The following is a 16,953-nucleotide window of genomic DNA, read 5'->3' as shown; positions in this document are numbered from 1 at the left end:
CAAGACACAGGCGGCAACACTTCCTTCTCATCTTTCCATAACAAGTCAAGCATGTCTCCGCAGTCTCAGAGGAAATCTCAGGGATTGATTCTGAATTTGAAGGGTCTTTATAGTTCTGTGCTGTCAATGCCGCTGATGAGCTGACTGTATGAGTCACATAGGGAGGGACGGAACGGAGGGACAGAGAGAGAGAGAGTTTAACTCTGATCACATGATCTTCTTCTGCATTGATCACTGTGCATAGCAGTGGCAGACTGAAAGTACTCATGCTCATGGCACGGACAGTCTAATTAAGCCAAATTTAGCACCTAATTGGAAATAAATGACTTTCTCTATCAGTTAACTTCTCCAGAAGGTTGGAATCTGCTTGCTGGAATAAATAGCCTACCCTCCGTGCTGGATAAGGTTAATATTCTGCACATCAGGAAGCAATTCGTAATAATCTGTCAATTTCAGTTGAAAAGTGTCTGAAATAGCCTACATTTTAAAAGACTACAAGAACTGGTATTTTCTTTCATATGTGGAGCTTTAAAGATGTCCTTTTGTTAAAAGTCTGAAACGTTTCACTACAGACAGAAAATGCAGCACGTTATAGGCTACCACCTGACCTCCCTATCATATAAAATTAAAATCCCAATTTCAGTCAATGCCTCACAGTTAAGCATGGCCTTCTCCATTAGAGACTGTTCCAGATTTGTGTCCTGAAATATTCCCCTTTAACAGCAATCATGCAGTATGTGAGTACAGGCAATGCCTCATCTACTACGTAGATAGATACGCTATGTTTATTTATCCTTGTCTCATAACAAATGCCTTTTCTTCAGATATCTACAACTCGATTACTCGATTGGGCAGTCATGGGTAAGTGGATAGGGCGTCAGACTTGTAGCCCAAATGTTGCCGGTTGGTGGGGGGAGTAATTATCCAGTGCTCTCCCCCATCCCACCGTCCCACCGCACTGATCCCTTTCGGGTGCCATTGGTGCCCCCTTGCACGGGTGAGGCATAAATGCAATTTTGTGTGCAGTGTGCACTTTTGTGCTGTGGAGTGCTGTGTCACAATGTCAATGGGAGTTGGAGTTTCCCAGTTGGGCTTTCTTTTGGGACTTGGAGTTTCCCAGTTGGGTTTCTTTCTTTTCTCTGAATTTTGTAAATATTGGGAAAATGTGATAATAGATGCAGATATGTTTTCATTTATATTAAAATAAAAAAATGATACTGTTCATCAACATTTATGGCAGGTAGGTGTAGGTCAGGTAGATTTTTGCAGACAAAAAAAAAACTGGGACTAGATTGTTCTTAACCCAGTCCTACATTTGCCTGGTTAACACCAGACCTAATCACATTTTCAGATCGAAACGATTGTGTAGAACTAAAGGCAGTATGGGAGTTCCCAGGCTAGTCCTACATAGCTTCATATCAAATTCGGATGCCTTTCAAAACTTTCAAAATGTAACATTCCAAGTTCATTCTATTTGGGTCGATGTCTGCATGTATTGGACCCCTACATTTACTTGGCAACAAAGTCTCAGAGGACTCCAAAATGTAAATCAAAGTAGTGATATCCATGACATTCACATCATGCATCACCTACTACATGTATTTGTCACTTGGGCACAATCACCAAAGAAATTCTCAATCATCAGAAAAAGTTGGCATGTAGCAAAATGTCATTTATTGGTAGCAGTACTTGACAAGTAGCCACTTACAACTGTTACGTGTGTTTAGAAAGTGTCACCTCTCCTTAGAAAACAAAGCAAAACAATCTTAAAGGACAATTCCTGCCAATTTCAACACACAGCTCTATTGATCCCGCTACCGTTGTATTGTCAGCACCTGACAATGCAGCATTATTTTTTGTTCAGCCCTCCCCAAGATCCTGGCCATTCTCATGGGGACAAGGTTTGTTTAATGTTTTCATTAAAAAACATACTCCAAAAATAACATTCCAAAGGCTATTCAACACAGTACCATAGAGTACAGAAATAGCTTTTGGGATGATATTTGGAGTATGCTAAGATGCTTTTTAATGGACACAATCTTGGAAAGGGCTGAACAACAAATGGCACGTTTTCGGGTACTGGCAAGTGGAGTAGTGTGAGCAATACAACTGCATGTGTAAAATGGCAGGAATAGTCCTTTCAGGATTAGTCACAGCAGGCCTTTCTGTTCTATGTACAAAAACATGAATTCAGCTGAAATAGCTATCACATTCATTTAGAATTGCAGCACTGTTGCACACATTACATAAACACACGGCAAAACAATCAAATACTCTGTGTTTTATGTAACATTATGCATAGTGATAATGGCTTCGAAGTGACAATGAACATTTTATAAATAAAAAACCCACAAAATACAGTTATGGTGTTCACAAACCAAGTGCAACAGAATCGAAAAGCTCATGCACAGGTCATTTGGCAATTGCATAAACTCACAATTATTAACTAATACGGTAAGTGACTTAACAAAAGACACTCATAAACAGTTGGGATAAACACCCTTAATTGCCAACTGTCAAGAGAAAGCCAGCAGTGATACTTCAAATACAGGATATGTAACAGTATGACAGTTCACAAATCCAAATAAATTAACATTTAGAAGTTGACCAATTAAGCGAAATGGCATACAAAACTATTACAAACACAACTTCAGTTTCCGGAACCATCAGCTAGTCAGTGTTTTTACAATAATCTGTCTTGATGATTTTTCTGTCTCTAATAAGCTCAGCACACACTGATATGTCTGATCACACTCGCAGAAAATTAGTAAAAACTGGTGTAATGACCTGTTGCACTATCTAATGATGAACACTAACTGAAAAAAGGGACCTCGTATCCTGTCGAACCCTGGCATGCAGGGTTTTCCAACATGTATGGAAAGCAGTGCAGTGACATTGTGCTTAGTACAGGGTGTCAGCAGGCAAAACGTCTTGGTAAAAATAGTCACATAGTCCCCTTATGCCTCTTTTCCACTGCTGGTTTTCTGGTAGGCCTACAACTCGCCACTTTTTGCTTTACAATTGAGCTGTGACGTGCCTATTCAAAAAGCAAAAAGTGTCGGCCGAGTTGCGCTTTGTCGTGCTGTAGGCCAACTGGAAAACCAGCAGTGGAAAAGAGACATTAGATACTTGAACCACTAAGAGCATTCTGTAGAAACTGATAGATTTTTAAAAAATCGTTTCTTGTAAGAAGCTAAATGTTAAAACAATTTACAACAAACACTGACCAGCCTTAGAAAAGGGACACCGTGGACTGAAAAGGCTAGTTCAAACATATGTATATATTAACTTGCTGTATGTAGGCAAATGCTCAAAATATTGCAAACACATAGACAAACATACACATTAGTTCTGAAACGGCAATGGAATATTAAAGACAGTAAACAAATTAAATAGCTGAGAAACAATGTTGATGAAACATTGAGGTTAATGTTATATGATGTAGTATACTGCAGACTGGAGCAAGGGCCTCCTTTAACGTTTTAGAATCACCATGTGGGTGACTTTTCCCAAAGCCAAACCACTCCACTATGCTAACATTCTTTCCTGCTTCCTGGCAACACAGTCAAGAGAGAAGTGTTGAAACACTAGAAAGGCCAGAGACATCATGCAGATGAAAAAAATACATGAGTCATTTTAATAAGTAGTTTAACTGTTTTTGGGAACAATAGGTTTTTCTTTCTGTTTTAACAGAATTCACATAGTCATTCTTTATGTCAGGGATACACGTTTATGCAAAGCCAATCAATTTCATTATGCATGATTAATAGTGTTGACCATATATTGCGCCCATTGTCTGGACATATACACATGGATGCTCACGCACACACACACACATAGTAGATCTCATCTTCATCAAATAAATAACACCTGCATAATGACGAGGTCCATGACCACCTACTACATGCAGGACATCAGTTAAGTAATGCAGGTTTTAAGAAGATAAATAGACGTGACTCAGTAATGAAAACAGAAACCTTAGGGCCAGTGTGTTAGTGACACTGAAGATTTTCAAAGCTCTCGTAACAAACTGCAAATTATACTAAATTAGATCAGACAGTGTGATCCTTCAAATGTAATTGTGGGTTGGGGGTGCCTTTGACATACTTAACAAGAAAACAAGACATATTGTAAGAAAGATGGGCATCGATAAATACGTCCGATACAGATGAGTCAGACTGCTCAAAAGAACTATTCGCATGGTGTTCTTACTCCGACTTGAAATTAGTGCATGTCTTAACACATTAATGTGAAATATATAGTTCAAGGGGAGAGAGAGGTGGAAGAGGCATACAACGCACATTAATCTTTGGATGGCTCCACTTTTCCAGGCCGTTAATGCATAAACGCAATGAGCCTGCAGTGTAAGCGCTAGATATGAGTCGCATTTCCCTCATTAGCCAACACCGGGCCACTGAACCTCAAGAATGATCTCCAGGTAATTAAGACTAATGAAGTTTGGAGATGGTGGTGACCTGATGCCGGGAATTGCAGCATCCTATACTGCCACACGGTACGGTGCCTGTACTGTAACACTGGTGAGTAAATGATTACACTGGCTTCATGTGTTTTATCATCCAGGAAGCATGTGCATAATATCTGTGTAAAAGCCAACCTTGCATGCTTCAGTTGTAGAAAATGCTGCACTTGATTAATTAATATTATCTGCGTCTCTGTAGGTTCCCCAGGTAACCTTGTTTCCTCCCCAACCTTGCATGCACAGTGTACGTACAAACTGTATTTGCTTTAATGCATACATACACCAATGCCACAACAGTCTCAGAGCACAAATAACATGGGATGCCCACAACATACCCATGAAACATCAGTATGCCCAAATGCAATCACATCAGCAATTGCTGACGGCAACTCATGCAGGTGAGCGGCAAACGTCAAACAACCCCCCAAGGAACAGTACATCGACAGATCAATAAAACGAGCAATCGTAACAGACAGATTGTGAGAAACCTCCATCTAACACCGGACAACACAACACACAGTTGTAATTCAAGGCACACCTTTTTTTCTGAAATAGTTCACAATAGTACAATAAAATATCCACGACCACTTTTTTTGCCATGCGCTTCCAGTATAAATATTAATTTTCCTTGTAGGCACCAAAATATTTTTGTAAAAAAGATATAGTGAGTTACAAAATGTAAATGTAAAGCACCTTTGAGACAGTTTCTTCAGAGCGCCAGAGAGCGAGAGAGAAAGAACGAGACCATGTTTTTTTTGTTTTGTTTCCACCCTTGGTGCTGGGTACAATGAGCTTTTTTTCAAAGGTGTACAAAAACAAAAGTTTCTGTTTCTTTCCGAAAAGTAGAGAAAATAAAAATAACACAAACAGTCAGGCTTTTGCGACTGCCTGAAGACGCCTTCAGCTGAGGAAGGGGAAAGAAAAGAAACAACCCTCTCTGCCTCCAGAGACACAACTCAGGTCTCGCATCCATTTGTGGAGGTAACTCAGTAGGGGATACTCTCTCTCCAGTGACCGCCCTGGTGAGCAGAGCAGGCAGTGCCAAGGCAGGCAGGAAGGAAGGGAGGAAGGGAGGGAGGAAAGCGGCTATCTTTCTAGCTCAGGAAGGCACAGCCCCGAAGGAAACTGTAGACTCTGCTGACAGGTGCCACTCAGGCGCTTTTGAAAAAGCATTTCTAGACAAGCAGCTCCGTGGTAGTGGAGTCACGTCAAGGTGAGTGTTTGCTGACATCAGGGTTGACTGTGGTGGTGGTGGTGGGGGTGTTATTGGTGTCATTGGGAGGAGGCTCCTCTATAGGCGGCGCGGGGTCTACAACTATACTGGGGTGCGTCTCCCCGGCGTCGGTGGAGGTGGGCGATATGGAGTTGTTGATGAAGCCCAGGTGGACCGACGAGTGGCGCGCGTCGACGGAGAGCAGCATGGGCGTGCCGCTGCGCTTCAGCGTCTCGGTGCTCATGGACATGTGCACTTCCTCGGGGGTCACGCCCAGGTCGGACGGCGACTTCCTCTTGATGCGCTCGTACGCCTTGTCCTGGCTCTCGGGGAAGGTCTCGCTCTTCTGGAAGCGGCCCAGCAGCCAGATGAAGAAGCCGAAGAGGACGAAGGCGGCCAGGCTGGGCACGAAGGCCAGGCACTTGACGTCCAGGCTGGCCCCCACGTAGCGGCTGTGCAGGAACATGTCGCGCTGCACGTAGGTGAGGTTGGAGCGCGGGTCCACGTTGGTGGAGCGCCACTCGTAGGTCAGTGTGCTGCGGTTGAACTCCACCAGCGTCTCGGGCTCCTCCACCGTGAAGATCTTCTCGCCGGGCCCCACGTACTGGCCGTACTCATAGGGCTTGTAGAAGATCTGGTTCTTCCACATGTTCAGGTCCAGGATGAGGACCAGGAAGATGATGCCGTAGTTGAACCATTTGCCTGGAACACACAGCACAGGAAAAATAGGAAGGGGGGGGGGGATTATTTGTTTGACGCTCCAAAGGAAGGAATAGGTATGAAAAATGGGTAACGTATCAGATAAGACCAATAAGACAGCATTCTTGGGAAAAAGCTTTTGTGTGAATGTTATTATTATTTCACACATGGACCAACTACAAAAATTCCTTTCAAAATCCTTTTGTTAAAAGGCAGTGCATCCATGCAAGTGTCCATGATTGGCATAGAAAGACTAGTCATTAAAAAAAGACTTTCGTTTCTCGACACAGAATTCCCATGATACATTCCATGTTTCTATGGGTATAATCAGTCACTTTGACAACCGCAAAAAAAAAAGAAAAAACGGAGGTGAGAAGGCATTACTCACACTGAACCACTGCATAACAACCGTCAGACAAAGCTCTAGAACAGCAATCAATTTCTTCTGCAATAAACCAGTGGGGTTCGATGCAGAAATGGAAAATGAGGTCTCCCAGTATCTTTTAATGAACTTCATATTCAAAGCACTCACGTATCCCTTTTCCCATAATGCTCAGTGTCTGTGCAAAGCGCCGGGGTTAACAGCCCGGTGCAAATAGCTGGGCAGCCTTGAGCTATTTAACGTGTTACTATGGGGAACGCTGAGGAGTAACATAAGGACAACCAAGGAATGCGGTAATGGCTAGGCATATTATTACACAGACTTTTTACCTTCAGTGTAAAAAAAAGAAATGTCAGCATATATTACAAAACATAATCCCTGCAAAGATAGCGCTTATTCAACTACACTTTCAAAGACATGGGCCCTCTGGCCAAGGCTATGTATTCACCTGATAACCACGCAATGAATGTGGTCTCATTAAAAAACCTCATTCACTGAAATATTCTTTTTATTACTTCAAATAAGAGGTGTTGCATCATAAAAGGGTCTTTATAACACAGAGAGAGTGCAACAATATAGCTGGTCATGATGGGGCCACAGCCTTGGGGATTCTAGTTAGCACTTTGAGATTTTTATTAGCACATGCAGATGCTCCTTGAAATGTAAAGTGCATTATACATGAACTGTATTATTATTGTTATTTATTATTATCGGTCGTACCAGTTATGTGGATGTGATACTCGTCCTTAAAGATCCTTTTGCAAACAGGAACCTTAAATCTCACGTGGGTGGTGGGCATCCCAGGGAGGTTCATGTCCAGGTCGCCCATAAAGTGTGGAAACTCCCAGTCCTGAAAAACACAGGAGAGAAAATCATTCACAGCCGCAACTCCACCCTACGCTTTTAGCCAAAGGGACTTATACGCTTTTAGCCAAAGGGACATAGACGCTTTTATCCAAAGGGACATAGACGCTTTTAGCCAAAGGGACTTGCAGTTATTACAGGGTATTGGTTACCGTCCCAGGAGCAATGTGAGCTCAAGGGCACTTTAGCCATGGATGAAATAGTAGGATTTGAACTGGCAATGTTGGCTTATTCAAAGACCTGCTCCCAAACCATTACGCCACTGCTTCTACAGTATATAGACTTCGTTGTCGGTACAATATCCTGTTTAATTTACAATCTCTTTCGCAGTACATCCATACCATGCAGTAGAATGTAATGAAATCTGGGACAACATGTCACATGATTTATTTATGCAATATCTTATGGGTACGGGTAAAATGTTGGGTTAGAGTTAGTGCTAGGTACCATGTAAACATAAGGTTTCCACATGCAGTTGAGACACTGCAATAGGGATCATTAAAATGGAGTGATACTGCACCAGTTTTGAAACGAGCGCAAGAACAAAGAGCATAGAAACACATCAATGACAGGAGAATGACAGCAGTGAACAATTGAACCCCATGCCTGGCTAAGATCTGTTATGTGCAAAGTCAAAAGTAGGCTTTTCAATTAGGCAATATATTGAGCATCCGGCAAGTCCCATTTCTCAAAAGTTCTTTTTTTTCAGTTCATGGGTGTTATATGAGAATAATCTCAATGGAATCTGAAGAACATCAAAATAACACACACACACACACACACACACACACACACACACACACACACACACACACACACACACACACACACACACACACACACACACACACACACACACACACACACACACACACACACACACACACACACACACACACCACAGAGAGACAGAGAGAGTGCAGGCACCGGCCAAGGAAGTTGTTTCATAGAACATTTCCCTGTGTTACATCCACATTTTTCTGCCTTGTTTTTGTGGAGTTAGAAACTGGAATGTCAAAATTCGCCCCGTCCCGCAAAGGTGAAAAATGTTTTTTTTAAAAAATCCTGAATCCGAATCATGAGGTAATAAAGAGGTAATAAAGTGAAGTGAAGCAGCTGCAACACTTTATTTAACTGCCCAAGAGAAGCTGCAACAGTAGCGATTGAGATCCCAAAAGCACACGTTGCTTAAACAACTTAAACCATTAAAACAGCAAGGCAAATAACTTGACTATGTATACACACAACAGCATTTTGCTTTTTAAAAAAAGTACCAAAAGCCAGAATGGGCAATTCAAAAGAAATAAGGGGCTGCATGAAGTGCACTCTTTTTCTTTTTTTGTTCCCTCCCTCTCTCTTTCTCTCCGCAGGGTAAACTGCTACTCATGGACTTCAGTGTGCCATTGTGTCTGACATTCGCTGTGATCAAAGGCAGGGATGCGTGCAGCACCAGGGTCCTGAGGCGCCATGAACCGGGCCTTCCTCATGTCACAAGGCATCAGCCTGCAAAGCATCTGCAGTCACACAACCCCTGCCTGCCTGCCTGCCTGCTGCCTTGCCTTCCTCCACCAGTCTGTCTTCAGATAACCTCACAGGGGTTTCTTTTTGGAAAGAGGAGAGGAGAGGAGAGGAGAGGAGGAGGAGAGGTAGGATGAAGGGAAAGGGGGTGAATAGAACTTGCTGCAATGTTAATAATGCATCACAAGGATACTGTACAGCGGCCCGGCCAGAGTTAAGTTCTGCTCGTGCCACGAGGCAAAAAAAAAAAATCAAAGGTAACATTTTTTTTAAAACTTCATATTTATATATGTACCTATTCTTGTGCGAGCTAAATAGCACAAAATAGACACCTGTGTGTGGTTCGTACACATCTCCGTTGGGCTCACTGCATGACCAATTAATTCATTAAACAGGTAAAAAAAAATGTCAGAGCTGAGGAAAAGGCAGGCATGGTGAGCTGACAGGGGACGGTTCCAGCTGGAGGCTGATCATGGAAAAACGACTAGTCTCTATCCAGCTTATTAGGCACAACATTTACACAATGCCAATACCCTGCTGCCAGAAATATGAGCCACTAGATGAAAAGCTGAGGGGGGAAAAAAACATCCAGACGGTAAAAAAAAACATGCCCCCAAAATATCTCCAAGCACCAGTCTTTGCACTGAGCAGCAAACCCTCTCACCCGCAAACGCTGGGGTTGGCTGAAAATGGTGCCACGGGCAAAAAGTCAGGACAATGCAAACAGCAACAGAGCGCAGGAGAGCGAGGGAGCGAGAACGAGAGAACGAGAGAGGGGCACATTAGGAGGCACCACACGAGCCACTCATTGCAAATCCCCTGGCAGCACAACAGCTGGTGGGGCATCCACAGCTGGCTGAGTCGCCCGGCAGCTTAATTGGGCCTTGAATAAAATATCAGCGCCTCACTGACAAAGAGAGGCTGGAATTAACCGTCACACAGAGGCGAGCACTGATGAAGGTGAGTGGCGCCATTTTGGATGCCACACAAGCCTATTGAGACTTCTTTCCTTTTTTCTTTTTTTTTTTCTTGTTCTTGCGGCTTCGTTTTCCTTCTCAGTGATTGCAATGGGGAGCCTGGTAGTGGTGATGGAGGTGGAGTGTAGTGGGGTGGGGAGGTGGGGTTTGTGTCCATGTCGTAAAAGAACCCTGAGCGTAATAGAAATCATAAATAACGTTCATAAACACCTTTACAGAGGATTGCCATCATGGCCAACAGAGTTTTTCTGTTACGTGTGTGTGCGTGTGATGTTGGGAGTGTGGGAAGTGTATGTGATTTGAGAGGCTGATATACACTCACTCACTGTGGTGCTGCAGTGAGACAGACACAAGGCCATGCAAATGAGAACGCCATTGCATGAGAACGAGAATGAGACTGAGAATGAGATCGTGTAACAAGAGATGGTTAAAACTTAAGACAATTCTGAGAACCAAATAAAGGAAGTTCTGAGAACTGAGAGGATTGAGAGAATCATTGCTGTGGCCTCTTTGGTGTAAAGGGCGGGTTATGCTTCCTACTTGTGCCACAGAGTGAGCTTGTCGCAGCCATGATGCCGTTAATTTTGGTTTATGCCCTGTTTTGAAGCACGGTCTGCGCGATGTCATTCCACGCTGAAACTGCCTTCAATACAAAGAGTAAACTAGACGTGTCGGTTGTTTTTTAGCATCACAGACTCGACGAGAATGAAAATGAAACATTAAATCTTTATATCACGTGCATGTTTGATCGCACTGGCAGCCACAGTGGTAGTTTGGAACAAAGAAGTGGCTCATTTGTCGAGGACGAAGCGGAATGTTTCCTCGACCTCGGAACCACTGTTCAACTGTCCAAATAACTTCAGCGTCATAACTTGCAAGCGCATGTGTTGTCTTTGGTTCGTGTAAATAAATCAAACAACAAAGCACGGGCAACTAATTTAATGAAGAGCTCACAGTCCGTAGACCGACGAAGGTTAGAACAAGGAAGTAGCGCTTGTTCTCGACTCGAGGACAGAGCAGGCTGGTCGAGAGGACCAATCAGAGACCTATTTTCGCCCTTTCACGCCGTCGCTCCCTGCGTCGAGACACAATTTTGGGGAGGTGCCCCAGAGTACCTGCGTGATGGGGGGGGCTTCACTACGTTAACTGCGCGGCTCACTGCATCATGATGCAGTGACGCTGATCTCGAGGCATAAACCACCCTTAACCCCTGAGAACCTAGAGAATCTTTGGTGCAACCTCGATGGCCCACTATCAATTAAAGAATAAAACTGGTCCACACAAGAGCAATTGAAGGAAGAGTAACTGTCCTCCTTCAATTGGAAACGTTTGTGGACAGGGTTAAGTCAAGATGAATTACGAGAGTACAGTAGCTGTGTGTAACAGCAACAGTAACAGGAGCTGTGCAGTGTTTGTGATGCCCATCGATTGCCTATTGCAGATTGATTTGAATGAACAACTCAAGGCCCACCTGAGACCGGTGTAGCATTAAGTAAAAGTCAATAGGCAGTGCAGCTGCCAAACACACACACACGCACACACACACACACACACACACACACACACACACACACACACACACACACACACACACACACACACACACACACACACACACACACACACACACACACACACACGCACACACACACAACCGCACACGCACACACAATTGTTGCCACTCTGAAGGACACAAAGACGATACTGGATAGGAGCAAAAAAACAATTAAAAGTGATCGAGACGCGTTAAACGGCAAATCGCGTAGGAGCATCAATCACCATGTACTCAAAAGCTCCTGTGATGAGCTTTGCCTATTGATTTAAGTCCTTGAATTAAAGCTAAGAGGGCTCAAAGGTGCACTCTAAAGTGGCTCAATGGTAATTACCACAAGGGGGCTTCCGGAGGCAACCAGGGGTGCATTTCTGGAAAGCGTAGTTGTTAGCAGTTAGCAACTTTGATAGTTGCCAATGGGAAATTGCATTTCAACCAACAAAGTAGCTAACATAGTTAGCAACTACGCTTTCCAGAAATGCACTCCAGTTTTGCCAGGCAGACATCACCAAAGCCGCCACACATACTGTAGCTATCTCCCAACAACCAACCAAACCTCTTCAATCAAACATGATCTACAGTATGTCATTTTCGCTAATTACTCCGCAATTTGGGCGACGGTAAAAATTAAAAATTCATTAAGCCGGCAGACCTGACGTGCATGACTGAAGAAGCAGAATGCAAAATGCACCTATTTGTCATTGATTTGAATCATCTGGGTACAATTTGGTGTATGTGTGTGGGAGGGTGGGGAGAACTGTTTTGGTCAAAATCTAATTTCAGGATGGCAAACAACTCGCAAAGTATGGTATGCTGATTCGAAAGTAAGTCAATAGGAGAGAGTAGCGAGAGAGAAGATTGGTTCATGCTTTGCCATACTATTACACCAGAACACTGCGGTGCTGAGCGTGTGTATGACCTTAGAAATTGGTGGCGAAATGTGGAGACACGAATTCCAGGAGCAAACACGGCTCAGAGAGTAAATAAAACATCTAGACCCCCAGTGTCCAATTACTCTGCTGGAGAGAGAGAGAGAGAGAGAGAGAGAGAGAGAGAGAGAGAGAGAGAGAGAGAGAGAGAGAGAGAGAGAGAGGGAGGGAGAGAGAGAGAGAGAGAGAGAGAGAGAGAGGGAGACTGAGCAAAAAAGAAAAAAATAATAATCTGCCTACACCAAGCTTTCTGTGAGGTGCCTGTGTGTCTGAGCAAGAGCAAAATTATTTTTCTCTGAGGGAGAGCGAAAAAAAGACAGAAACGAAACAAGAAAAAAGGAGAGAGAAAGAGAGCGAGAGTGAGAGCGAGAGTGAGAGCGCGAGAGAGAGAGAGTGAGAGAGAGCGAGAAAGAGCGAGAGGAACGGAGTCGGAGCCAGATAATAGAAAACAAGGGAGGTAGAGGCAGACAAAAGGGACAGAGAGAGAGGAAGAAGAGAGGCAGAGCAGGGCGCGGGGAGAGAGAGAAAGAGAGAGAGAGAGAGGAAGAAGAGAGGCAGAGCAGGGCGCGGGGAGAGAGAGAGAGAGAGAGAGAGAGAGAGACACAGAGGCAGACACAACAGCAGAGGAAGGAAAGGGAATAAAAGGGGGGGCATGTTTTAATTGGCCACAGGGGACAGATAGCGAGAGACGAAGAGAGAGAGAGAGAGAGAGAGAGAGAGAGAGAGAGAGAGAGAGAGAGAGAGAGAGAGAGAGAGAGAGAGAGAGAGAGACTCACCTGCATGACAATGAGCAGGTCAAAGACCAGGATGAAGGAGGCGAGGAAGGCGCGCGACACCTCGTCACTGGGCAGGAAGCCTCGGTTCAGATTGTCCCAGCTGATCCAATCTGTACTGATCACCAGCACCACTACTGAAGTCAGGGAAATCAGGACAGTCCTGTAGGGGTGGGGTGGGGGGGGGGGGGGGTTAGGACAGTACATGGTGCAGTACATCCATTCACATCAGAGAAATCAGAACAGTCCTGTAGGGGGGTGGGGGTGGGGGGTTAGGACAGTACATGGTGCAGTACATCCATTCACATCAGAGAAATGAAGACCATCCTGGCGGGGTTAGGACAGAACAGTGCATGGCTCAGTACATCCATTCACAGAAGTCAGGACCATTGTGTGTGTGTGTGTGTATGTGTGTGTGTGTGTTGGGGGGGGGCATCCTGCAGGGAGCGCAAGGGCCAGGTGAGGGGCTCAGGGCAGTACATACTTCATAGTGCATTCAATTACATATACACATAGACACGCACACACACATTCAATGGGGGAGAACACGAACAATGTCAGGGAAACCAGGACCGTCCTGTGGAGGGTACGTCCATTCACACACACAGACACACAAGCACAGATACACATACACGTGTGGGTATGCACACATGAACTCACACACACAGACACGCACGCACGCGCGCACGCACGCACGCACGCGCGCACACGCACACACACACGCACGCGCGCACGCACACACACACACGCACGCACATACACACACACATTCAAGGGGGCAGTACATTCACACAGACACACACACACACACACACACACACACACACACACACACACACACACACACACACACACACACACACACACACACACACACACACACACACACACACACACACACACACAGAGAACACACACACGAGCGCATGCACGCATGAAAACACTAGGTGCATGAAAGTGCATCGAGAAAAAACACATGGGCATACAATTAGAGAAAATTACACACCACACACATAAAAACACATACAGTACACCAACACAGAGAATCACTCTCCCTCCCAGAACAGCACAGCACACTTTGACCACAGACTGCCTCCCCTGTTAGGGCTGCTTCATGGATTACATGGATTTCACACTCTAAAACATCAAGACATGTCATGTGTCACCGTTAGCTTGGGGGATTACTGAGGAAAGCAGAGCAGTACAGCGCAGTGTACAGAATACAGCTGCCATCTTGCTAGCATGTACAACCAGTGGTGAAAGTAGATGGGACTGCACAGGTGTGCAGCACCGGTATTAAATTTACAGCCAGTGCGCAGTATCGGTAGGAGAATAGGTTTAATGCTGGCCAAAAAACACATTTGAAACAGTAAGGTGGAAAATATACAACCACACAATGCCATTTGAAACGAGAGTCCAATGGAGAGAATAGCTCAAAGTTAGTAGTCAAGTAGAGCTATTACCTTTATTATCTCAAGTAGAGATAGTCAAGCAGAGATATAGATCTGTAGGACACACAATCATTTTGTTTGCGCTCTTTCTGATGTTGGCATTGGAAGGGCAGTTGTTTGGAGGAATATCCTCTAAAAAATAGAATTTTAAAAACTGGCCCTGGCTGACTTCTAATTTAATACATACCCTTGGTGTATGTTAAGTACTGTGACAACAGTGAGAAGGGAGAGCACAACAGAACATGGCTATTATCATGGCTTAATTGACAAGGGGAAACTATATATTATTTTGACTTTTGAGGCTTTGTTTGATTGCTGTTGTTTTTATTTTTATTTTGCAGCTTGGTGGGGGGGGTCCTACAGGCAGTATGGTGGTGCATTATGAGGCTACCACTGCAACATTCACTGTGAATCCAGGCAGAGACCAGCACAGGCTACTGTAGTACAGAGGGTACTGTAGGCAGGCTCCATAGCCTGTACCTGTCCCCTTGACCTGCCCTACCCTCCCCTCCCCTCCCCTCTCGCACTCACTCACTCAGCCTGGAGACAATTTATTTGGCAGCCAAATTAACCCCCTGTTTGAGTTAAGCGGCAGAGCAGGGCGGATTAAAAGGTGTGTGTGATGTGATTACCGCTGTACTACAAAACAGCTGCTTATGTCATAAGGTGATTACACGAGGCGCTGCACTCCCGGCATTTGTGGGGTGTGTGTGTGTGTGTGTGTGTGTGTGGGGTGGAATTGTGGTAGTGGTGGAGAGGGGGGTTGAAAGGGGTTTTGATTTTAGGTTGTTTTGCATGAAAAGTGGATGCAATGCGAGCTGTGTAAAACACTCACTCACATGGCAGTGATGATCTGCTCAGTGTTCTCCTTCCGAGAGTACAGAGCCAGGATGAGGGGTGAGGGGTGTCTCACTGTTTTGAGGGGAGAGTGACAGTTGGGCTGAGATTGACAAATTGGGGTGCCCCGTCCAGCTTTGCATGGGTGACTTGTAAATATTACTATATCGTTTTTTTGTTACTGACCCAGAGGACTGGGAAAATTGTGGAAACAGTATGACCCTTCTTCATTGACCTCGTGTTAAGACATCAATGTACACATGGAGGAATGGTGACTAAGCAACGATTATTAATAACAATAAATTATTTAATTATAACATTCAAATACGAACAAGAATAAATGTACTTACTTACTACATACAGTACACTTCATATGTGAAATACAACAGCCTCCACCATACAAAATCCCAGGCGAAACTGTCTGAGGGTTTGAATGATTGAAATGATGTTCTGACGGAGGTTGAAAACGTAAAGCCTGTGCAAAGTGGAATGGCAATGTGAGAGTGAAAGGGGGGGTTAGGCCAAGGTTGCCTCCCGCGTCATTGGCCTTCCTCAAGACTATAAGCTTCCGCGCCGAAGATAAGAATGCTAAGAAGCAATTAGCTCTTTGATTCGCCCAGGGATGGCTAATCTCGACCGAGCACTAAATTACCTCTTAATGTGCACTAAATATTAACGTCAGAAGAAACAGGGGCATCCCATGGAAGCCTTAATAAGAAAACGTCCCCTACTTGTTAGCATATTTAAAATGAATTGCTTTATTGTTGCATAGTTAATAGCGTGCTAGTATTTATTTGCAAGGTATTGTGGCAACAGGGTAACTCTGCCTTACCTTTTAAACCTCATTAAGGGGTCGTAAGCAATATTATGACCACTAACGACTCTTCTCTTTAATCCAATTCAGCCCTCTGAATGTTTGTCAATACGGAGATCCCATCTGATGAAGTACAGTTCACAGAGGCCATCGGATTACCATACGCCACAATACACAACAGCACTTCTAGTTCTAACGCCTGTACCTATGGCCTCTCGACGGGCTTGCCACAGCATTTTAATGGCAACTTCACGGATATGTTTCGCTTGCAAGGGGTTAAAGACCCCGTGTTGTAAGGGGAGCGCAGGGGTCGAGCTGGCATGGCGACCTTGTGATGTTGATTGATTTTGCTGTGCCTGCGCGGCTAATTAAAGGTGCCGACGCTGAGTGGAGGGAGATTAACAACGCTATTGACTCAGAGCACCCCCCACCGTCATGCTGCAAGGATCTGATTACCACTATGT

At 44.5% G+C, this 16,953-nt stretch overlaps 1 protein-coding gene across 2 annotated transcripts in view; it reads right to left on the bottom strand.

Annotated features, from left to right (window-relative positions):
- Window positions 1-1,651: 1,651 nt before the first annotated feature.
- tmem117 (transmembrane protein 117) overlaps window positions 1,652-16,953 on the bottom strand; it is a 68,623-nt gene continuing 53,321 nt past the window's right edge. For both annotated transcript variants that reach the window (XM_063197121.1, XM_063197122.1), the window contains exons 6-8: window positions 13,391-13,550; window positions 7,495-7,624; window positions 1,652-6,395 (exon numbers count right to left, since the gene is read on the bottom strand). In XM_063197121.1, coding sequence (XP_063053191.1) covers window positions 5,689-6,395; window positions 7,495-7,624; window positions 13,391-13,550 — 997 coding nt within the window. In that variant the 3' untranslated portion in view covers window positions 1,652-5,688. The remainder of the gene's footprint in view (window positions 6,396-7,494; window positions 7,625-13,390; window positions 13,551-16,953) is intronic.

Source organism: Engraulis encrasicolus, chromosome 4, assembly GCF_034702125.1.
Source record: "Engraulis encrasicolus isolate BLACKSEA-1 chromosome 4, IST_EnEncr_1.0, whole genome shotgun sequence".
Classification (NCBI taxonomy): Eukaryota; Metazoa; Chordata; class Actinopteri; order Clupeiformes; family Engraulidae; genus Engraulis; species Engraulis encrasicolus.
The sequence above is the reverse complement of the archived record's forward strand: the minus strand, read 5'-3'. Positions and strand labels throughout refer to the sequence as shown.